Raw genomic sequence first — 24,413 nt, forward strand, 5'->3', positions numbered from 1 at the left:
TGAGTGGGGCCTCAGGCCAGCCTGCGGCCAGCGGGGCAGAGGCACATTCTCAAGCTTTCTGATGCTACAGCCAAGGACTTAGACTTTTCCTGGGGTGAGGGAGGGGATGGGCTTGAAGGGGAGTGACCTGGGGAGAACCAGACAGACACTGGCCCTTCACTGCCTGATGAGATATGTGCTCAGTTAGTAATTGTGGAATAAATGAGTGAACAAGTGAGGGAGTGGATGATTGTGCTGGACCAAGCTGCTCCAGCTGTGGAGGGTGGCCGGGGGCAGGGACAAAGTCCAGAGGCTTTGAAGAAACCAGCTCCTGGCAAGGGAAGGTCCCTATAGTCCCTCCCCACCGCACAGAGGCCCATCAATGCCAGCTTAGACCGGGTTCTGGGCACACCAGGTGCTGGTGGGACCAGCTGAGAACACACACTTGCTGTCGCCTGCACCTGAAGCCTGGTGGTCGAGCATCAAAGTCATGTGGCACATCTGATGGCGCCCTGGCCCGGCACTTGGTCACCCCCTCTGACCACACCCTGACCCACTTCTCCCAGCTCCTTCCAGCCACAGGCAGCATCTGCAGCCCCCTTGGAACCATTCTCTCTCACAGCGGCCAAATGAAAATGTTTGTTGAAAACAACATGTGCATAATTAAAGCTTAATGAGCGCTTGTCTGTTTGGAATGTGCAATTAGATTTATAATCGGGGACTGGAGCGAGCTCCAAATGACTTTAAATGGAGCTGAGAGAGAGGATAATTTTTGCCATAAATCTGTGGTAATGCAGACGATGTGTAAGTTACCACACGTGGTGGGGACTCAGACCTGCCGTGTGGCCATGGGTCAGCTGCACAAGAGGCCAAGCCTCTTGGCCACTGCAGCTGACTGATGCCCGGTGGCCTCACATGTCCTGTGGACTGGAGCTCCTGTCTGTGCTCCCTGAACTCTGGTGAGAACCAACTCTGCAGAGGTGAAGGGTTGTGTTTTCAGCTGCCCTGATTGCCAACAGGTTTTGTGGCTTGGTTGAGCCAGCAATCCTGCATCCTCACATGCCATCCCTGGATGGCATCCCAGAACAGCAGCCAACCTCAAACAGTCTTGTGGACTGTGCAGTTCCCTCTGCACAGCCTCTTGCCTCAGACAAGTCACTCTCCCTCTGTGGGCCTCAGTTTCCTCAGGTCCTCTATGGAGAATTGGATTCAGTTTTTGCGGAAGTGGTCTTTTCTATCTCTGGAGTTCTGGAGCAACGGGTGACTGGGACAGCATCTTGACCAGCCTTGTCCAGTAGAAATACAATGCAAACCACTGATGTCACTGGAAACTTGCTAGTGGCCATATTTAAAAAGAGTAAAAAGAAACAGGTGAAATTAAATTTAATAATGCATCTCAGTTAACCCCATATATCCAAAATATTATCATATCGGCATGTGATCAATGTAAATATGTTGAGGCATTTTACATTCTTTTTTGGTTGTTCTAAGGCTTTGAGACCTGTGTGTATGTCACATTTAAACACGTTCTCAGTTTGGACAAGACATGTTCTAAGAGCTCAATGGCCGTGTGTGGCTGGTGGCCACTGTCCTGGACAGCACAGGTCTAGGAGGGACGTGGTCTGAGCCAGGTAGGAGGACTCTGCTTCCTTGTCCGTAAAATGGGGACAGTGATTCCTGGCTCCCAAGGGGTGCCAGGTGCCTGGCAGCACTTGACTGTGGAGGCTGTAGTGACACTGCCTTTTTACTCTACCTCTTGATGTTACTGACTGAAACAAGTGGTCCCGGCCACGCCATTCCTTGTCAGCAGTGGGCAGGAAGGTCCTGCAGCGGCCACAGCTCTGGGCTTACACCCAGCTCCTCTGGATGGTTGTGCCCCAGGCATCGTCCACCTGCCTGGCTGATCAGGCCCCAGGCCCTGGTCATGCGATCAGCTGTTCTGATTCACACAGCTTGAAAATGGCAGAGGTGGCAGTGGGCTTGGGGGACTTCAGACCCAGCTCAGACCTGTTCTGGCTGTGTGGCTTTGGGTAGATCCCCTAATGTCTCTGGGCCTCAGCCTCAGCACCGGGTTTCTCAGTGGGCAGGGTAAGAATGTGCATTATATCCCAAAGCAAGAGCACCAACAGGGAGCACCATGCTTTTGGGAGAGAAATTAACCTTTCACATTTCAGGAACAAAGCAAAGTCATCATCTTGGTACCCAGCCCTCAGTTGGACTCTGATGAAGATTTTCATGTACAAATTTTATTCCAGATCATATAGAGTGAACAGAAGCATCAGGAGGATGACATCAGGCTCATGACCTCAGATATCTGCATAAAGCTGGCTCAGTTCCTTCATCTGCAGGAGGGAGGGAGGTAGAGCCTGGCAGGACTGCCACGAGAGTAGCAGAATGAGTAAGAGCTAGTAATTACCAGGTAGTGGCCTAAGCATTTTCTCTGTTAACTTATTTGCATACAAGTGACAGTCACACCCATTTTCCAGATGAGGAAGCTGAGACAGCAACTACATGAAAAAGTCGTCTAATTTGAAAAGCAAGCTCGACCTTTGAACCTAGACTGCCTGGCTTCATCTTTGTGACCACGGGGCTGTCATCCTGCTTTGAGGGGAGGAGACCTGGGGTGGAGTGGTCAGGGGCTGGTCAGGTCGCCTTCATCCCTGTCTCTGTCCATCTGTGTGGCCTGTTTCCCTCCCCCTCCGCCAGCATCCCCGTCCTGATGCCTATCTCTCGGCTAGACTTCCACATAAAACCGCACTCTCGGCGGGCGCAGGCTGCAGCTGCCTGCGTCTTTTGAGCTGTGTTTTATCTGTGTGGAGCGTTTCTCACACCCAGCGCGGGGGTGGCGGGAGCAGTGTAGTGCCTTTGATTGCTCCTCTTCAGATCTCTGCCAGGCGCGTCCTGCGGAGTCTGCAACTGACTGGGCTGGGGGCTGTGCATCCTTGGTCTTTGATCTGTGTCTCTGTGCAGAGGGGAGGGGCAGCGGCTTTTACAGAACAGCTGTTGCTTTGGAACATGCAGTCACAGCCAGCTGAGTGCTGCCTGGGTGGCTTTGGGCAAATTCCCACCACCCTGAGCTTCACCTTGCTTTTCTCTGGAGCTTCTGGGCGGGGGTGTGTTCCAGAGACCACCGGCACAACTCCCGGAGGAGGTCTGGTATGCTGCAGGTGCTCACTGGCAGCGCTTGCAGCAGCCGTGGATGCCCTGTTCCCTGCTATTGCCCTGGCCAGCTCCTGCATGTCCAATGTCATTGAACTTTCATGCTACCTGTTTCAGGATGACTCTCTTGAAAGACCCTTCTCCTTGCTTCTGCTCGCCTAGGATACCTCACCCACCATGGTTACCTTTGTCGAAGAGGTCAAACAAGAGGCTGAATTCATTACTGTTCTTCGCAGAGCTGGCCTCTTCAAATCAAGCAAGAACTGATCTTTTGTAGGGTCCTGAAAAGCATGGAGTCCTGGGGTCAGGGGACTTTCAGAAGCAGAAGGTTCTGGGACTGGCCGACTCCCAGCCAGAGACATGTGCCTATTGGAGTAGGGCTGTTACTGGCTGCTTGACTTTCTGAGCTGGGGATTGCAAGGCTGTCATAGAATGGGGTGGGCTTCAGGCAAATTTCATGGTTATCTGTTCCATCTTGGGGCTAAAACTAAAGAATGACTTGTCTTCCTTTCTTGGATTTGGAGAACAGGATTGTTTTAGTCTCCCAAACTTTTCCAGAGGACCGGGGGCTCCTTGAGGCCAGGGGCTAGGCACAATCACTGCAGCGTGCGTGGTGTCAGTACAGTGCCTGGCACACAGGAGGTACTCACTGCTTACCGGTCAGTGACCCACAACTGCTGCGCCCTTAGCAGCCTCCAAGTCCTTGTGCTTTTACCGATTTTCAGTGCCTTGGGGCGAACTTCATTTATTGTAATTCCCCACTAGTTGGGAGTGTGTTACTCAGTGCATTGTAGGTATCTGGTCTATGATCCCACACAGGCATTGACTGGTTTCATTTTTCTTAGCACATTTAAATTAGATCTTAGATCTAGGACTGGGAGTGGAAATAATGAGGGGAAGACCTGGGAGGCACCAGGTCAAGGGGAAAAGACTGACCTTGAGCACGAGGGGGTCCTCTCAGACTAAAGGAAAGGAGTTGGGATGAAAATAATATGGGGAAGGGGAAGGAGCAGGAAGTTGGGGAATGTCTGGTGGTTCATAGTCTTCTGTAGACCGAAGGGGATTGTGGTTGATGAGATAGAGTTCAGCAAATAATAATAAAAACATTTGTCAAGCACCTGTCAAAAGCAGTTACCATTATTAAGCATTATACTACAGATGTTAACTTATGTCTGACAATGCTCAAAAACCTTACAAGATGGGAATGTTTAATAACTGCCAGCATTACCGTTTTGTAGGTGAGGAGACTAAGGCACAGAGAAGTCAACTCCAAAGTCACCCACAGCTAGAAAATGGTGGAACCAATACTCCAATTCAGGAGTCAGTGCTGTTGCCTGGGGAGTCCACTTCATACACATAGAAGTTACATTTAGTCCAAAGCTGCCCTAGGAGGGAAGCTGTAAGTTTGGACCCAAGGATATAGGTGTATTAAATCAAGCAAGAGAGTCAAGGTTGGAGTGCATGGCCAGGAAAAAACGACCCAGGACAAGTTGGATTTCAAGTTCTCCATCCGGGGATAGAGAACGGGAAGAGGAGGGTGCTCCAGGCTGAGGATGGGACAGTGTGTGAAGACAAGGGCTTCGGGGGTTGCCGTAACATTGAGGAACACCATGGGAGCTGAGCCTCGGTTATCCTGAGGGTCCTGAGGCCAGGCTTGGTGATGAGGAGCCACTGCAGGGTTTGAACTGAGCAGTGAAGCGACTGCCCAGAGATGGTAATGTTAGCCAGCATGGAAGATGGGTGAGATGGGGCAGAAGCTTCTGCAGGTGACTGGATCCAGGGGATGTAGGAGGAAGAGGCTCAGAGTCACCTGGGGTTACTGATTTTGGAAGGTGCAGTAGATGACAACGTCTCTCATGTTGGAAAAGCACTAGAGAAAGACAGGTCTGTGCACGTGTCATGAGTTCTGTGTTGGGTGGGCTAAATTTGAGGTGTTTGTGGAACAAATGGGGGAGATATCCAGGGGGTCATTACCCATTAGGATCTGGAGGTGACTTGGCCGAAGATGACCATTTGGGAGTCATGACATGGTGCAGTTCTGCAGTTATCCAGGGAAAAAGCGAATTGAGGAAGGAGGAAATATCACATCCACTTGTCACCCACCTACCCATCCCACCCACCCCTTTGGCCATTCCAGGCATCTCTCCATGCATTTCACACACACCCTCCAACTGTGTCTGACTCACCTGCCAACCCAGTCATCTTCCCGCCGCCTATCTTTCTGAGGACACCTGTCCCCTCTCATCTTTCCATTCACCCATCCCTCTTGCCTCAACCATGCAATCCACACATTCCAGCCACACACCTGTCCATCCATCCAGTCATCCCATTATCCCCACCCACCTTCTGAACATCTGTCCAACCATTCAGCTCTCTGTTTATCCACCTGTTAACTCATCTATCTCATTCACTCCCCAAATCACATATCTCCCTTCCTACCAATCTTTCCATCCATCCAACCATCCATCCATCCAACCATCCATCCATCCATCCATCCATCCATCCATCCATCCATCCATCCATCCATCCATCCATCCATCCATCCATCCATCCATCCATCCATCCATCCATCCATCCATCCATCCATCCATCCATCCATCCATCCATCCATCCATCCATCCATCCATCCATCCACCTACCCACAATCCACCATCTCATCTCACCTAGCCCTACTATTTTCTACTTTATTCATTATGGCAACCAGTCACGTGTAACTTTTGGCATTTGAACTGTGGATAGTCTAAATTGAGATGAACCGTAAGGTAGCTATAAGATCAAATACACAACGGATTTCAAAGACAGTACCAAGAAAAGTAAGCCATTTCATTCATAATTTTCCTATTGATTACATGTTGAAATGATAATTATGAGTATATTGGGTTAAGTGAAATGTCATTAAATTAATTTCACTTGTTTATATTTACTTTTTAAACTAGAAAACTAAATATCACATATGAGGCGTACATGCGTGGCCTGAATTGTATCTCTTTTGAGCTGCATTGATCTGTACCATCATCCCTCCACCCACCCATCCACCCACCCACCCATCCATCCCTCCACCCATCCATCCACCCACCCATCCATCCTCCATTCCCTCCCTCTCTCCTCCTATTCTACTCCTCTTCCTTTACCCACACATCCACCCACTTATCACATTTGTTCACCCAAAGATATGTATTTAATTTGTTCACCCCACATAATATACTGATTATGATTTAATTATTTCTTAGCCTTTGGCTAAGATCAAGTGTATTATGACTCAGTGACTCCATGGGTCATAAGAATGAGGAAACTGAGGCTTCAAGCAGTTGAGCTTGCCTGAGTTGGCTGCATCGGGGTTTCTCACCTTTTACCTTGGCTGCCTACTTGCTGAGATTAAAAAAAATATATATATAGCCAGGAGTGGGGGTGTGGGAACCCACCCCTCTGCCAAGGAGACGCTGCGGGGTTTGGGGAGAGGCGGCTTTAGAAGCCTCTCAGCACAGAGTCCCTGGTGGCCGCCATGAAAGGGTTATCCCCACACATTCGAGATTTGCAAAAATGTGGGTTCTTTCAGATTCCAAAACTCATTTCCATGACAAAACTCTTGGGAAGAGAAGATGAAGGCCTGGCTTTTGCAGAACAATCTTCCAGCTGTAATGAGGACTGAAGATGGCTATGGGAAAAGGAATTATAATTAGAATATGAAATGGGGAAAATTAATCTATTCCAGTCAGTGGGAAGAGGATGTTTTCCTGGCGTTTCGTGGAAATTCTTAGGCTGTTGTCATCCCCTATATTTTCTTTCTCACATTTTGAAGCTTGTAGAAGGTTGTATGGTATGAAGAACAATTTTTGAAGGACTGATAAATCATGAAATAGGCACAGAATTTAAGTTCTGTGTCTTGTTCCGTGTGCGCCACACACTCGTGCCATATGTGCGGGTGCACATGCAGGTGACTCACACCTCTAGGCCTGCCCTCTGTCCTTGCGCCACTGAGCGTCCTTGTGCAGCAGCTGCACAGAGAGTCTGTGTTCTGTGCACACTTGTGCTTGTGCCGTGGCCACATCAGTTTGTGCCGGTGGTTGTTACCCGTGTGTGGGGAATAGGTGTGATGCATGCCATCCTGAAAGCTGGGTCCTATGTGACATGGCCCCCGGGTTTGTGGTGCACACCCCATCACCGTGCTCAGTGGGGTACACTCAGCATTTCCTGTGTTGGTTGCAGACGTGGGTGTTTTCAGCTTTGCCTATGCCCACCTGCTTAGAGACTTTTTCCTTGGCTTCCAAGTTCTTTCCTCCAGAAAGAGCCCTAGAGACAAGGGCTGAAGGGTAGCATGAGGCGCCAGTGCCCTGGGGGCCAGCCAGGAGAAGCCCCGGAGCCCTTAGAGTTCCCCTCCCTCCGACCTTCCCCTCTGAAGGTCCTGAGGTGGTGGGAACTTGGGCGAGGTGGCAGAAAACAGATCCCCCCACCACTGCTCAGCAGCCTCCAGGGGCCTTGTGAGAGGCACCAGGTAACTGGGCAGAGGCTGCCCAAGCCTGTGGAACTGCCACCAACTTCCCAGGTCCTCCTTGAGAGCAGGAAGCAAGCTTCCTCCACATGTGGCGGCTCTTCCTTGCTTGAATAAATGAATGAACAAGCCCATCAGAGGCGTGCTCTGGGGACCTTATCAGGTTCCGCTGCCCAGCCTCCTTCTTTGGGGTCAGCACACACTTATCCAGACCCAGGGGCTCTTCCTCACATCCCAACACCACTCCCCACGATGGAGGATAATTCCTCACCCCCCAACCGTTAACACATACTTATCAAACACCTACTTTGTACCAGGCCCTGTACTGACTATTGGATATATCAGTACAAATAGTTGGAAGCAGCAAAGCCTTGACCCCTGAGGCCAAGGAGCTTGAAGCCACAGGAGGGACCAGGCAGGAGAAACAAGCAGCCACACCCGAGCCAGCCTCTCCCAGACGCTGAGACCTTGGACACTGGTCCTCTCAACAATTCCTTGGCTTAAACAGGGAAATAATAGTTGCCTCACTGGCTTTTGTGAGACTAGCCTGTGCCAGGTGCTGGGGGCCTTGGGCGTGACCAGAACATAGTTACAGCCTCTGCATTGCTCCCACTCTGAGCAGAAGACAGATGTGGGTACATCGGTGTCCGCAAAGGACAGCCAGAGGAGGTTAAAGCATGGCAGGCCTCCTGGAGGAGGTGGTCTCTGAACAGGGCCTTGAAGCATGGGTTCTGAGTGCAGTGCGGTGCAGATGGAGCCCTGCATTTGGGGGTCAGTGCACAAACTCTAGATATGGCATGGCCTTTTCTTTTGCTGGTCCAGCAGTCATGGAAGGACTCTGCCCGTCTGTGCTGGGAAGCACTTGGGTGCAACCACCAATCCTGTTGCCTTGATGGGAAGACTGACCTGGTCAAGGACAGCCCTCTGTCCTTGCGCCACGGAGGGTCCTTGTGCAGCAGCTGCATGGAGGGTCTGTGTTCTGTGCACACTTGTGCTTGTGCCCTGGCCACATCAGTTTGTGCCGGTGGTGTTACCCGTGTGTGGGGAATAGGTGGGTTTGTGGGTGATGTAGAGGTTGCTTCATTCATGCATTTATCCATCCACCACCCACCCATGAGCACTGTGGACTATCTACTCTGCACAGGGCCCTATTGTGGGTACTTGGGGGTCTTTACTGTATGGATAGACTAAGACCCCTGACTTCCAGGAGACTCCATTTTTGTAAGGGAAGTCCAACTTTAAGCCATCAACATAGTAAATAGATCAATTATATAGATTTCTGGGCGGTCAAGGGGCTGTGGGGCCAAGAATAAGGTGGAATGGGGCAAGGGAATCGGGAATGGTAGGGGTTGTGGGGGTGGTGAGGGTAGTGCAGGTTGTGGGGGGGTCTCTCAGAACTCACGGCGGAAGGAGCCTGGCATCTGACTTGGCTGTGGAGAAGCACCTCTCCGAGTGAGGAGGGTCTGGGTGAACGGACATCTAGGCGTGACTGTGGGATTTTTACAGCCCCCACGGGGTTCTCTTGGTGATATTTGTTAAAATCGTATTCGTCAAAATTATAGGTGGTTATACAAACTCATCCTGCAGACAAACTCACACCCATGTGAAATGATGGCTACACAAAAATATTCATGGGAGTGACTTTGAAATAGCAGAAGACTGGAAACGGCTCAGTTGCCTGTTAAATATCTATGTTACATCCATGCTGCGAAACACAAGGTAGTGGAAGACCGAATTATCAATACATATGTTCTGATAGAAAACACTTTGCAAACTGTGTTGCCAAGAGAAAAATAAGGTGCAAAACAGTGTGTAGCGTATGCTGTTATTGGTGTGAAAGAAGAAACTGTGAAATGTATGAATATAGACATCTAGAAGGGAAACAGAGGGAGCTGGAAGACCCCAGCCATTGGAGGTGGGGTGGGGACACTTTTCACTGTGTGGCTTTTTGCACTTGGGGGATTTTGAAACATGTGAATATAAAAATAAACTTTCAATGGAAACAAAATGAGCAGCTGCCATTGGTGGCCCCCGGCCCCGATAGCCAGAGTGGCCATTTCACTGGCTGTGAACACTGGGCTCAGAGCGGGCACTGTTCTCCGGAGAACATGCCTTTGCCAAGTGGGGGCCACCCTGCTGGGAGGGGATGCCTCCTACTGTCCCCTAAAGGTGGCCCATGGCCAGTGATTGACTTACAGACCTTTGCTTTATGGTGAGACACTCCAAGGGCCCCGAGTGCCCCATGAGATGGGCCACAGCCAGTCTCCAGCTGAGACCACATCCTTGCTTAGCCCTGCCCCGTGTGCCTCCCTCCCAGCAATTCCCAGGGGCACAGCTCAAACGTCACATGCATGCACACCTGTCTCAGGCTCTGCTTCCAGAAGCCAGTAGGAGACACTTAGCTGAAGGGAAGGGGCAGAAGGAATTGAGCCAAGTGCTCTGCATGTTTCAGTGCAGCAGCCCCTGGAGAGGGGGCCTCTTCTTGACCCCCACTTGCCAGCAGTTTAGACACCAGCTCAGGGTCACACATCAAGGAAAAGGGGAGCCAGTGTCCCAAGCCCACACTTCCCCCACAATTCCTGCTACCTATTGTGGGGAAATCTCCCTGAATCCAGACTTGGCAGCTTCTCAGAAGACAGGACTGTGGTTCCTGTACATGGCCCACCACAGTCCTCACTGCCTGTGGCTGCAGGTGACTTAAGGGGCAAATGTGAAGGGGCCAAGCTGTGTTTGCCCTAAGGCCCTGGAGATCCTGGCCTCCCTCCACCGCACGTCATTCCAGCTCTGGCCGATATCCCCACGTCATTTGAACAACAGATTTATTTATTTATTTATTTATTTTAGATTTATTTATTATTTATACAAGAACTGGGGTACAGGCCCAGTTGAACTTGGGGTATAGCGCGGGAGGGTGACAGGATTCACCAGAGACAGAGCGGGGAACAGAACAAGCAGACTGATGAAATACACTGCTGAGGGGAGCAGCGGGCGAGACAGGAGAGGTCCGCCTCGCCATGTGGGATTCTTGTTGGCCAGCCGGGATCGAACCCTCGCAACCCAGTGCTCAACCGCTGTGCCAGTGGGGAGGCCCTGGACAACAGATTTAATTGCAGACTTCCGGAGACAGGCAGTTCGTACCTGGAAAGGTAGCCTGCTACATCATGGATGAGGCATAAAGGACAGAAAGTTTTCCCTCTCTTCATCCTAAGTGTGATTAATGGCGCTAACCTGAACCCTCAGGGGCCACAGATCAAGGGCTGTGCTGTCCCCCCTGGAAGGAGCGCTGCTGAAATGGGGACTTGGGGCACGCTGGGCTGTGATCTTTGCTTCTCCAGATCCCGAAGTCCTGTCCCCTCAGTGTGTCCTCTCCCCTGACCGCCTCTGGCTTTCTCCTGGGGCCTTCTTGGGGACATTGTACTCAGAGCTGCTTCTCTCTTTGTCTGTTCCAGTTTGATGGTGACAGTGCCTACGTGGGGATGAGTGACGGAAACCCAGAGCTCCTGCCAACCAGCCAGGTGGGTGCCCGCTCCTCCTGAGTGGGATCTGGCCTTGGGCTCCTGGGGTGGGGTTGGGAAGTGAGAGGGAGGGGGACACAGCCCACTACTGTCCTCTCTCAGAATGATCGAGAATACCATTTGGAGCCCCCTTAAAAGGCACCATCAAACTGGGACTATAATATTTTCTGTAAATCCTTTCCCTGCCTACTGTTGGCTTTGAATGGGCATCATTAGAACTTGATAAAACTCTTCCCATGTGCAGAGGAGAAATTTCCAGCACGCTGAGTAAAGTCACATGCTCTCTGGTGCTGCCTGCCTCTTGCCACCACCCGTGGGGTCAGACCTGCATAGGCACAGGGTTCTCTTGACCCTCTGATGGCATGGGGGAGGGTTGTGGATGTGGCACAAAGGGAGGGGAGCAGAAGCTTCTGTGTGGTCTCCCTTGGTGGTGAAGGCTGCTGAGTCAGCTCTGGACAAGACTGGCCTCAAGCCCAGCCGACCTCTCTCGGAGTCTTAGATGTCACTGGAATCAGAACTTCCATTGAAGGCCCAGTCTCCAAAATTAAGGGTCCTGTCAGGTGGGAGGGTCCTCACTGCAGTCCTCACTGCAGACTCTGATGCTGGGACGGTCCTCACGGCAGACAGTTGTTCCTAAGACACTGGTGCCTGCAGGGTAGCAGCTACTTGGGGTGCTGGATGGAGAGCCAAAGAATTTCATAGTTACCAAGGGACTTGGGGAGCCTCAGCACCCCAGGCATGTACCCCTGGAGCTCACCCCCACCCCCAGGCCATGCAATCCAAGTTAGACTGTTGGGCCCACATTTTCCAGGTTGGGAAGCAGAAACCCATTAGCTCTCATTGGAATCACAAGTCCTGTGTGGGTCCAATGTAAGCAAGGACCTGTGGCCCTTAAGGGGCACTGTCAGAGAGGAGAGATGCTATAGTCCCAATGGGGTGTGGAACTGCTGCTGAAGGGCACTATACCCTCTCCCTTGCCGCTGCAAGGTGCTCGTGCCAGGGCTGCCATGCCACTCCCCTTATCTCACCTGTGACCGTGGGGGCACCATGGTGCCTTTACGTGGCCTGGGCTTGTGTCAACCTGCAAGACACTGGTGAGCAACACTCAGGTTCTGGGAAAGATCATTTTGGAAGAATCAACTGAGTGATTTAATTGTCCACCATCAGCTAGGAAATGGGGTTGTCTCAAGAGACCAGAGCTGACCCCCAAATGTCTTATCTAAGCCCTTTTGCAATCTTTGTTGCATTTTAGCATCCTGATTCCTGGCACTGGGACCGTATTGCCGGGGAGTTGGCTCTGGGCTCAAATCCTGCTGCAGGATTGTGCTTTGACCGAGAAGGGGAAGAGGGACTTGGTGGGGCTCTGTGTCTGCTCTGTGATTCACTCTCGTGGCACCATGTCCTTTTAATTCGTGGTGTTTGTGGTTGTGTGATGCTTGGTTAACATCTGATTTCCACACTTGATTGTGACCTCCGTGAGAACAAGATCTGGTCTCCTTATTTACTGTCACTTCCCCCAGGAGGCACAATGCCTGGCACGTAGGAAGCACTCAGGAAATCTTTCATTTTTGCAAGTCACCACAAAATTCCTGCATAGCTGCCTTAATAGCCCTGATTACTTTTCTCCCTGGACCTGACATTTCTTTGTACCAGACTTGCTTGGGTGGCCGAGACCAGCTCTCAGGCATGATTCTGGCCTCTCAGCAGCTTCTGGGGATGGAGGACTAGTTAAAGACCAGCTATTCCCCCTGTTAAGAGTACACCCTGCCCAGGGATCACTATTTCCTGGTTATGTGACGCGGGAAGAGTCTCCCTCTTCCTGGGATGAGGGTGAGGATGAAAGGAATTGGTCTTGGGACTTGGTTCACCTGGGTTCCAATTCCAGCTCTTCCACATTCCACCCAATGCCCCGAGGCAAGTTATGTCATCTGACAAATGGGAAGAGTGTCGCTTGCTTTGTAGGGTGTTGTGGAAGGTGTGTGTGTGGCGGACTCTTCGGGGCCTCACCCAGATTCCTTCATGGGCCAGGGCACCCACGGCCTGATTGTGGCAGTGTTGGCTGCTAACTACTCATGATGTGCCTTCTCTGGAGAACTGGACTTGACAACTGAAACTGGGATCTGGAAGGGGTGTGGGGGATGGCTGACTAGGGGAAGGGACGGGATTCACCAGAGACAGAGTGGGGAGCAGAACAGGCAGATCCACTGAAATACACTGCTGAGGGGAGCAGAAGTGAGCCAGGAGAGATCAGCTGCGCCATGTGGGTCAGCTCCCCGGCCGGGGATTGAACTTAGGCTTTAGTGGTGACAGCCCTGAGACTTAACCCCTAGGCCACCAGGGAGGACCCTCAAAGATTACATTTTAAATAAATCCGAGATTTCAGTGTACTTAAGAAAATCATAAAGCTAACAGCAAAAAACAACTCTGGAGTGGGAAAGACATTTCTATGATAAAGAAAAGACAAGCTTGGACCATAAATTAAAATGAAAAACAACTTCCTTGTGGTCACAACCACATAAGCAAAGTCAAAAGACAAATGAAAAATTGGACAAGAATATTTTCAACTCACAACATAGACAAAGGACTAATCTCCCTAATGCATGGGGAGCGCCTAGAAGTCAATTCAAATCCCTGATAGGAGTGTGGGTAGGAGAGATAAAGCAACAGTTTACAGAAAAAGACAAATGGATCTTACATCTATGACAAGATGCTGAAAAGTAGCTCATAAGAGAAACAAAGTAAAACCACCGCTTTCACCTATCAGATTAGCAGAGATTTAAAGGTTTGCACATTCCTTGGGTGCCTGAGTGGGGTAACAGCACCTCTAGATGTGGCTGAAGGCAGTCCATTGGTGTAGCCCCTGGGGAGGGCAAATCAACAACGTCTATCAAAATTCAAATGCATTGACCCTTAACCTAACCATTCCCCCTTTGGAAATACATCCTCCAGATATATTTGCACACATAAGAAACAACATATTCAAGATTATTCATGTTGGTATTGTTTATAATGGGAAAGGTTGGAAACAGCCCAAATGTGCAGTAACCGGGGACTAGTGTGCATCTATCAAATGGCCTTCTGTGTGGCTGTAAAAAGGAATGAGGAAACTGGAGTGATAAAGGCACATTATTAACTGAAAAATACCATGTGAAGAACAGTAAGTGCTGTGTGTTACTATTTCTGCAAAAAAAGCAGAGAGAATATATGTTACTGTTTGCTTGTATTTGATTAAAGTGAGTCTGGGTGGATCTATGAGAACTAACAACAGTGGCTCTGTGTGTGTGTGTGTGTGTGTGTGTGTGTGTGTGTGTGTGTGAAAGAGAGACACAGACGGACAGACAGACAGACAGTTAGACACAGAGAGGGAAGGAGCGCCATCAGTGGCCCTTCCTAGATGGACTGGCAGGGCGTGTGCTGGAGTGGAGTCCCCTGTCCTAAAGGCCTGGCCTCCCACACCTGGAAACGAGGCCTCCCAGTGCCTCCACCACACTAGAACTAGATAGCCACGGAGCGCTTGGAGTTAAGCAGATTCCAAACCCTGCTGCATCTGTGCAACTGCCTTCCTCCATCAACAGAAGCTGTCTATTTTTCATACCACTTGCGCCAAGGGTAAGTCTCCAGTGGGTATACCTGCAAGGCCAGAGACATGGAGCTGGGCAGGTCAGCGCTGCAGTCCTGGGCACCATGCTCATGGCCGTGAAGGCACAGCCTCCTTCCAGCAGGGGGCAGTGTAGGACCCGAAGCGAGCCAGGAGCGCTGGGTTCCAAGTTCAGCTCTGCTGAAGCCCCCTCACCTGTTTTAGTCTGACCCTGAGCCTCCGTCTCCTCGAGTGCATAATGAGTGTAGAGGGTCTGTTGATTTTTTCCAGCCCTAAATAATGATGATAATGACGATGAACCCACACTGTGCATTAGCTTGGGTTCAGGCTGGCACTAAATGTTTTCTGTCAGGTAACTGCTGTTGTCCCAACAGAGAGGTGGTTGAATTTTTTTTTGGAAACAAACAAAAATACTTCCCGGCAAATGTATCAGGAGTCAGGATTGTCATTATTGAAATTTCAGATTCCAGGCCTGGTGATTGTGGCCTCTGAATGTGTGTAAAGGGCAAAGGCACCTCGACTTTTATTGCTTTAATTAAAACCTGGGTGAAGAGCTCGCGATTCATATTAAAATGAAATGGTGTTCTGCCTGCTGTGGTGCAAGGAAGGGAACGCAGCGATTACTGCTAAGATTATAAACAATCAAGGAGAAAAGGCCTTTTGCAAGCATTTCCTATTAAAGCCACAAACATCGCACTTTAAAAATAATTATGGTTGTGTTATCGGAACATGATTCATGAATTCTGAATAAATATGAGGGACCTTAAAGGAAACCATTTCAAGACCATAGATTTTGTTCAAATCTGATGAAATTTAATATCATTTCGCAGCTGGAGAACAGAATACAAGGAGGGAAAATGCCCCATCCTATGTATATCGAGAGGATGGAGTGGATGTCAGACCCAACTAACGAGCTTTCCCACATCAGCCCTGGACACGTGCTGGGAAAAATGGACCCATATCTCTTGTTTTCATTGAGAGAAACTGCTGAGGGGGAATTTGTACTTACATCTCACCAATCTTAATTTTGCTTTCCAGTTGCTGACAATATTTCTCTTAAAGCTCTAGACTGCTGGCGGTGGGATGTTTAAGCGTTTGAGGACACAGGCTTGGAGGTATCAGGGCATGGGTTTGTTCCCATGACACCTCCCCTGTCATAAAGATATTTTCATACAATGCAGTGAATGTTTACAGCGTCTAGATTTGTTTCCTTCCAACTATTATGAGAGAAATTGAATCTCAGGAAATGTTCACTTGCTCTCAATGGCACAGGAACAATGGAAGATGGTGCAGGAAGCTGATGGCCTAGGAGAGGGAACGGCAGTGGCTTGGCCATGTAATTTCAGGGATTTTCCTTCAGCCAGCACCCCTCTCCTGCTCCCAGCCACCGTGAACTTAGTGGGATTTAAGACCTTTGTTCATCACTACATGCAAGCTCTACCTATGATTAGACGTGGAAAAGGGGCCAGGGGTAGGAGCTTCCCAGAGAGGCACTGGGTTCTTAGCTTCTGGAAGGTCAGGAGCTGGGTCTGGCACCTCGTTAAACCTCTTTCACTGTGTGCCCTTGGGTGGGTCACTTTCCTTCTCTGAGTCCTGGTATTGCATCTGTAAATGGGAGCTGAATGGATATGTCTGAGGGACCTTCTAGATTATGTCTTGCAGCCAAGGGATTGGTCTGAGCCCCACCTGGCTCAGTTACCCCAGTGCTGTAGGGAGCCCCTGAGATGGGGACTGGTGGCTCCAAGTGAGGTTTCTGCTGACCCCCGGGGACAACAGAGAGATGCTATTGGCAGGAGGGTAACGAGAGTGATGTCATGAGAAGACAGATAGTCCTGGGCTCACTTCGGGTCTGGACATAGCATGTCTGGGTGACCTTAGATAAATCAACCAACTTACATGAGCCTCAATTTTGCCTTTAGAAATTCCTCAGTGTAATGTGGGGGAAGGTAAATATGGTCATTTGTACCCAAAGTTACTATTGTGTTTGGTACATGGCAAAGGATGATTAGCATGAAAAACTGATTTTCAAGAAGTCTTGTCCAGAGCACCCACCCTGAACAGAGTGGATGCAGGAGTCAAGTGCAGCATCCGAAACAAGAGCAAAGGGGAGGCCAATCAGCTGTTTCATCCAATGCAAATCAAATTATGTTAAGGGCTGAAACTGAAAAGATGTTATTAGATCTGTCTTGCTTTTAAAATGTGCCAAGAAATGTACTTCTCTTCCCAAATAACAAAATCAAAGATGCCTCCTGATCATTTCCAGCCCACCACCCTCTAGCCCATGCTGGGAGAACACCTGAGTTTGCCAAGCCTCCTTGATTCACTTCTCAATAACATTAAAAGACCTTCTTTAGCCCAGACAGCCAATTTCTCCATCTCACATAAACTCCCAAAAACCGTTATTTGGAGGGAAGACAGTCTAGGCAGGAGGTGGTTGCCCACCAGGCTTGGTGCCTTCATCTGGGAAGGCAGAAAGGAAGAACAGCTGTTACCTGCAGGGATAATGATCTGAGCAGAGATTCTATGTGCCCAGGTCATGGTGGGTGGCATGAAAGTGTCTAGGGGTGCTCTAGTGAGCGCACTGTCTGGTGCAGCTGCAGGATCTGTCTGGGAGGCCTTGAATCCAGGTGGATTCTGGGACCCTGCCCAGAATGTAGTAAGCCTTGGATGGGTCTGAGCAGGGCCCTGTCTCTGCAGCAGCAAGAACTAGGGGCCTTCTCTGTTCAGCCTGGTGTCAGGGGCCTCAAAACATTCACAAAGTCCTGTCTCAGAGAACCTTGGAGCCTTCATCCCCAGGCAGCTGGCTTGGCACATTTTTAGGCAATGCTATTTCTGTAGTTTTTAAAAGGTAGAAATGGAAAAGAAAAAAAAACTGCAAATAGACATATTTTTTTCCAGAAGCTATTTTAACACAGAAACAACTGGAGAGCCCACTCATCATTTAAAAACCAGCACTGCCTCATGTCTGCCCATGTGCCTGCAAGCCAGGGGCACATACATGAATTAAACCTGGGTTTAAAAATCAGTTGGTCCAATTCCCTCTTTTCATAGGTGGTATAACTGAGGCCCAGGATGGGGCAATGATTTTCCCAGGGTTGCACCGTCTGTCAGTGACAAAGCTGGGATGCTAACCATCAAGAGAGATGGTTTTCAACATGAGGACAGGGAAGACCCTTATATGTGAAATTTGAATTACTTTGTACTGAGCAGCCTCTCTGTGGAAAAGGCTGCTTTAGACCTTTGATGACTTCATAGAGCTTACAGGGAAGATGGTGTAGAACCAGGCCATATACTGTAGTAGACCATTGTAAATTTATCTGTGCATTCACTCATTAAAATAAGATTTACTGAGTTCTGACTACATGCGTGCAATGTTCTGCATGTTGGAACACAATGTCCAAAACTCCTATTCTCATTCATTCATGTATTCCTTCATACAGCAAGTGTTCATTGAGGTCCTGCAATATAAGGTGCTGTCCTTGGCCCTTGAGATATATCAGTGACCAAACAGGAAAATTTATATTCTAGTGAAGGGAACAGGCAACTGTATTGCATACTAGATGGCAAAGTTCTACGGGGGAAGAAAAACTACATCTGGGACAGGGATCAGCAAACCATGCCCATTGCTCAGATTTGGCCCTTCACTTGTTGTTTGTCAATAAAACTTTATTAGGACACAGCTATACTTGTTAGTTTAAATATGGGCCATGGCAACTTTAGCACTGTAGCATCAGAATTGAGCAATTCTGACAGAAACTCTATGACCTGCAAAGCCAAAATATTTATTATCTGAACCTTTGCCAAAAACAAAAAACAAAAAAACTTTGCTGGCCTCTCCTCTAGGACATACAAGGGAAAGTGTCAAAGAGGCCATTGGAGATGTGGCTACAAAAATATCATTAAAATAAGCAAAACTCTACCACTTATTGGAAAAGTGAGCTTCCTTATCTGTAAACTGGGGTTACTGTCTGGTTCTGGGCATCCCCCCTCCCCTTGAATGCTGTGATCCCAGGTTATCCCCAGCCTTGCTTAAGTGCTATTAGGATTGCTTCCTCCTAAAGAAGGCAACCTGATCATTAATTGCTGGTTATCCCGAACCTCCTGCACTGCAGGTGTATTAGTACAGAAAATGACTCGAACCTTAGAGTGACTCATAATTTCCAAAGCAAAAGCATGCAGCTATGATCATGTGTGTTCCCAAACCCAAACACCACTGTAATAAATAAGACTCGTGTCTAATGAGTCCCATTATGATGGCTCTATCGTCTCCCATCCAAGCTTTTCAGGGCTAGGACCACCGAGGGAGGGTGTTACACATCCTCCTCCACCCTGTGGCCACGGCTTGGAAGTTCTGCCTGTAAATAGAGGCTTAAGACGCTATTACATTCCATGCCCACCCTCGCTTCCTTCAGAATCCACATTTAATTTTAACAGTATGGCCTTTTCACTCCCGTTTCATTTATATATGGCGTGGACTTCTATTTCTCTCTTTCTTTAAGAAGCATTTTTCCTCCAGGAAAATGATAGCCCAACAAGAAGGCATAATTGTGCTGATTTTCAGAAGTGCAGCAATACTCCAGGTCTGATGTGCTGCGAGACATGAATCAGAAAGATTCTATTAAACATCTCTGGGATGGGTGACACAGGGATATTATCCAGGATGATTAATTTGACTCGGTCATTATGGACACAGACAAGCCTGACAAAATTGCATTTCATTCCCCACTGAATTCATAAAATCACTGTACACAGAATACGAAGTTCTAACACTGGGTGTCCCGCTGCAGTTATAGGGTTTCAGGGTTGGGTAAGATGCTATTTTTCTTGTTTTGAAATACAGTCAGGAACCACTGAATTGAGTGGCAGTCCTTTAGCTGGGATGTTCTGAGGGGTGGGGAGTGTTGTTTACTTGCAACGTGGTAGGCGCTAGGGCGGCCATATTATTTCTTGTCCAAATCAGGACAGTTTTCGAGTGAACAAAGGCACTACTAGAAATTACCAGAGGTGTAAACTTGGGCCCTCCCGGGCTGACGAGGATTCATGTGTGTGTTGGGACGGGTATGAGTAGTAACCCTAGAGAATGGTTTTGTCCTTGTTACCATAAATCTACCCCTGTGATTTCAGAGAAGTCATTTTCCTTTTTCCTTTTTTATTTTAAAGATTTTGTTTATTTTATACAAGAACTGGGGTACAGGCCAGAGGTGGGGGAGGATGAGAGGATTCACCAGAGACAGAGTGGGGAAAAGAACAGGCAGACTGATGAAATACACTGCTGAGGGGAGCAGCGGGCAAGTCAGGAGAGGTCTGCTGCGCCATGTGGGTTGCTCCCTGGCTGGCCGGGAATTGAACTGGCACTGCAGAGGCTGTGGACAGCTTCACAGTGCTGCACTCAACCTGCTGCGCCACCAGGGAGGCCCAGAAGTCATTTTCCTTTTTTGTTTTTTTAAACTCAGGTAACGTTAGTTTACAACACTGTATAGGTTTCAGGCGTGCAGTTTTTCACCTCAGCACCTCTATCACCCTTCCGCACCTCTGGCCTGTACCCCAGTTCTTGTATGCATAAATAAAAAATAAATCTTTAAAAATAATAATAAAATAATAATAAAACACAAAAAACAAAAAAAGAATATACACTATGTATTAACAAGATTCTTAGGTTTTTTTCCTTGTAAAAATATTTGAAATATGTAAAAGCATTTGGGACATGAACGTCCTGTGTCAACCTGAGGTGTTGCTGCTGTCCCTCCGGGTCATTTGGCAACTGGGCTCTGCAGGTACAAGAAGACAGAGGGCTGGCCCGGGCCCTTTACTCTTGTGGGGCTGGGGCTGGTCTGCAGCTCTGCCTCCACTCGCATCCCTTCTGCTGCTGCTGGAAACTCAAAGGCCAGGACTCGATGAAGGATTAAAGCAGCAGGGTCAGAGCCCCCTGCTGACTAGTATGCTGATGCCCTGCTGCAATCCATGCCCATTGGCACAGAGGCTTCCTCCGCCGGCTGGCCCTCTCCTAGGAGCCACACTGAGCCGGGGATCCACTGCAGCTCACCTCTGTGACCTGCTCTGCGGCTAGGACACCTGTTGACCTACCTCATGCCTCCTCTGCTGGGCCCCTGCCCTCTCAGGCTGCCATTTTGATCGGGAGCCCTGAAGATGCCTTTGGCAGCTCACCTTCCTTGGCATTCACTTCCCACCCAGGAACGCCTCCCCCCTTGCCTTGCAAACCTTGTTCACCCAGGTGCATCTCTGTCTCTGCCTCTGTCTCTGTCTCTCTCCATCTCTCAGTCCCTCCTGCTCCTATCTTCCCTAGCCTGCTGGGAACAGAGTCCCCCTAGACCTCCAACTCTGGGACACGGTGGGTGGGGCCTCTTTAGAACCCTCTCTCCCCAGGCTTTAATCCCCCCTTTGTGCTGTGCTGCTGGGGCCTTTCTCACTTGGCCTGCAGGAGGGGCCATCCCCAACCCTGTTCCACTCCCCCACCAGGAGCCTTCCACCTTTGTCTCACACGGTCTCTGTGTGAGCCATGGAAATGAAGTCAAAATGTCAGCCCGAGCATCTTGTAGTAAGCATTAACCGCAGTACAGTAGGAAACTATCAAATGAGGAAAGGAACACAGCCCCAAGATGAGATAATAATGAAATGGTAAATGCTTACCAACCTAACACTGAAATATATGAAGCAAAAATGAACGGAAATAGAAGAAATTGATAAAATTACAATCTAGGAGGACATTTTTAACACACTTCTCTTAGAAGCCAATGAATCCAGCAAAAAGAGAAAGCAAAGATTTATTTAGAAGATTTGAACAGCAGAATTAAGCTGGAAACAGTAAACATTTATGAAAATTAACCTTTCCTATGAGAGTTCCTGTAATTCTCAACGACTTTCCAAGAATCAATACCTTTTTCATTCCTTGTTTTTTACCTTTTCAGCAGTTTGCTATTTTTACACAAAAGTTCAGCTCCTCCTTATATATATTTAAAGTGTGCTTTCTATTTTATTGCTTTATCCTACTGACTTAATGGTTGATTTTGTTATTCTACTGCTGGGTTCTTTAGTGGAGTGCAGAAATCATCGATTTTGTCTTTTCTGCCTTTGCATAAATCCATTGAGGTAAAAGTTATAAATGTTTCAGTGGGCACCGCTCACAGGCATTCTCATTGTCTGTAATTTCGGTTGTGATTTCTTCTTTTATTCTGAAAGTTATTTAGAAGATGGCTGGCTCTTCAGTGTCCAGGTATGTTGGATGACCTGCATCCTCCTATTTTTTTCTGCTCAGTCTTCCTCTCTGTCTCTCTGTGAATAAACAGGTTAGTACCTTGTCTTGTCTGTGAATAAACAGGTTAGACCTAGAAGTGGTCTCAGTCCTTTCTACCTTTTGAAAAGTTTGAGAATTTCTGTATCGCTAGTACATGGTCATTTTTTTCAAGTGTGCCTTGGATGTTGAAAAGGATGTCTACTCTTTAAATACTGGGACTGACCAAAAGGGTCAATTGGGTAAATCACATCCTTACTCTTTTTATATGATTGATTTGACCGTTTTTGAGGAGGTATGTTAATGTCTCCTTATGGTTGAAAACAAATCATTTTGGTAAATCTAACAGTTTTTTGCCCTTTACATTCCTGTGGTTTCTCAGTCTACGTAAAAGTTTATGTCTGTCATTTCCTCTCAGTAGAGTAGACCTATCATTTATCAACTGAAGAGTTCCTCTTTGTCTCATTAATGCCATTTTCCCTGAATTGTATTTAATTTGTTAATAATTTTGCCACTTCTGCTTTTTGTTTTTCTGATATATCTGTTGATTTTTTTTACCTTTCATGTCATTTTATTTTAGGCATGCCTATTATACATGTCATATGTGGGGTGTACTTTAATCACAATATCAATTTTATGTTTTTTAGTAAAGGAATTTAAATCATTCCTACTTACTGTGATTACTAATATTTAGTATTAGTGCTGCCATCTGATGAAGCTCCTTATTGTTTCAAAGGTCATTCCTGTTTTCTTTACAATTTTTGTTAATCAGTTCTATTTTCTTTTCCTTTTTTTTAAGTCTTTGTTTTTAGTTTTTGTTTCCAGTGGTATAGAATGTCTGAGTTCCCTTAAAACTATAATAAAGGGTTAGAATAAATTAATTCAGCAAAGTTTCAGGGTGCAACATCAACATCCAAAATTCAGTTGTGTTTCTATACACTAGCAATAAGCAATCCAGAAAGGAAATTAAGAAAATAATTCTGTATGTAACAAACAGCATCCCCAAAAAATGCATGGAGGAATAAAATTAACCAAGGAGGTAAAATACTTGAACACTGAAAACTAAAAAGCACTGCTGAAGAATATAAAAAGCCTTAAAAATGGAAAGACATCTGTAGTTGTGATTGAGTGACAGTATTGGTTAGATGATAGTACTACCTAAGTGATCCACAGATTTGATGAAATGCTATCAAATTTCCATCAGCCTTTTTGGGCAAATATGAAATGGCTGATCCTCAAACTCATGGAAATTGCAAGGGACACTGAACAGCCACAATGATCTGGAAAAGGAAGAGCAAATCTGGCCTCAACTTCCTGTAGAACTTCCCAACTTCCCATGTAGAAGCCATGGTAGGCACAACACTGTGTCACCAGCATCAGGATGGACATGTAGAGTGATGGAATAGAATTAAAAGACCAAATATAAACCCCTATGGCCAGTGATTTTTGGTGACGGTGTCCATACCATGTAATAGTAGTTTCTTCACCAAGTAGTGCTGGGCAAACCGGATAGCCACCTGCAAAAAATTGAAGTTGGACTCTACCTCACACCATATCCAAAATTAATTAAAAATGCATCTATGGCCTGAGTCTCAGGGCTAAAACCCTAAATTTCTTAGAAGAGAACATGAGGGTAATTCATGGTCTTGGATTTGGCTGCAGATTTTTAGATATAACATCAAATGCTTGAGAAATAAAAGGAAAAAGGTGAATTGGATTTCATTAAAATTAAAAACTTATGTGCATCAAAAGACATTATCAAGAAAGTGAAGATACCCAACAGAATGGGAGAAAAATATTTGCAAATCATATAAAGGTCTAGTATCAAGAATATATAAACTCTGACAACATAACAACAAAAAGACAAACAATCCAATTTAAATTTAGACATTTCTCCAAAGAAGATACACGAAGGGTCCAGAAACACATCAAATGAGGTTCATCATCTCTTGTCATTAGGGAAACATAAACCAAAGCTACCGGAAGTACTTCATATACACTAGGATGGCTGGAGTGAAAATAGTGAGACTAAGTGTTACCGCAGGGTGTGGAGAAACTGGGCTGTTCATACATTGCTCATGGGAATGGAAAATATGCCACCATGATGGAAAACAGTTAAACATAGAATTAATTCAAAGAGTTAAATGTAGAATTACTATATGACCCAGCAATACCACTTCTAGCTCTACCCAAAAGAGCTGAGAACAGAGACTCAGGCAGATCTTTGTCTACACTTGTTCCTAGCAGCACGAGTCACGGTAGCCTGAGGGAGGGGACAACCCAGTGTAAATGAATGGATGGATGGATATGCAAATTGTGGTATTGCATACATTGGGATATTATTTACTGATACAAAGGAATGAACTGCTGATCCATGGTACAACATGGAGTGGAACTTTGTCCTAAAAGGAAAAAGCCAGTTGC

At 47.5% G+C, this 24,413-nt stretch overlaps 1 protein-coding gene across 1 annotated transcript in view; it reads left to right on the top strand.

The window, feature by feature from the left end:
* The window catches only part of TOX2 (TOX high mobility group box family member 2), a 95,952-nt gene that overhangs the window by 36,771 nt on the left and 34,768 nt on the right, over positions 1-24,413 (top strand). The window contains 1 exon segment of the mRNA XM_037499060.1: positions 11,077-11,142. Within this exon segment, the coding sequence (XP_037354957.1) occupies positions 11,077-11,142 (66 nt within the window).

Source organism: Talpa occidentalis, unplaced genomic scaffold, assembly GCF_014898055.3.
Source record: "Talpa occidentalis isolate TD23 unplaced genomic scaffold, MPIMG_talOcc4v2.1 talOcc4.10, whole genome shotgun sequence".
Lineage (NCBI taxonomy): Eukaryota > Metazoa > Chordata > Mammalia > Eulipotyphla > Talpidae > Talpa > Talpa occidentalis.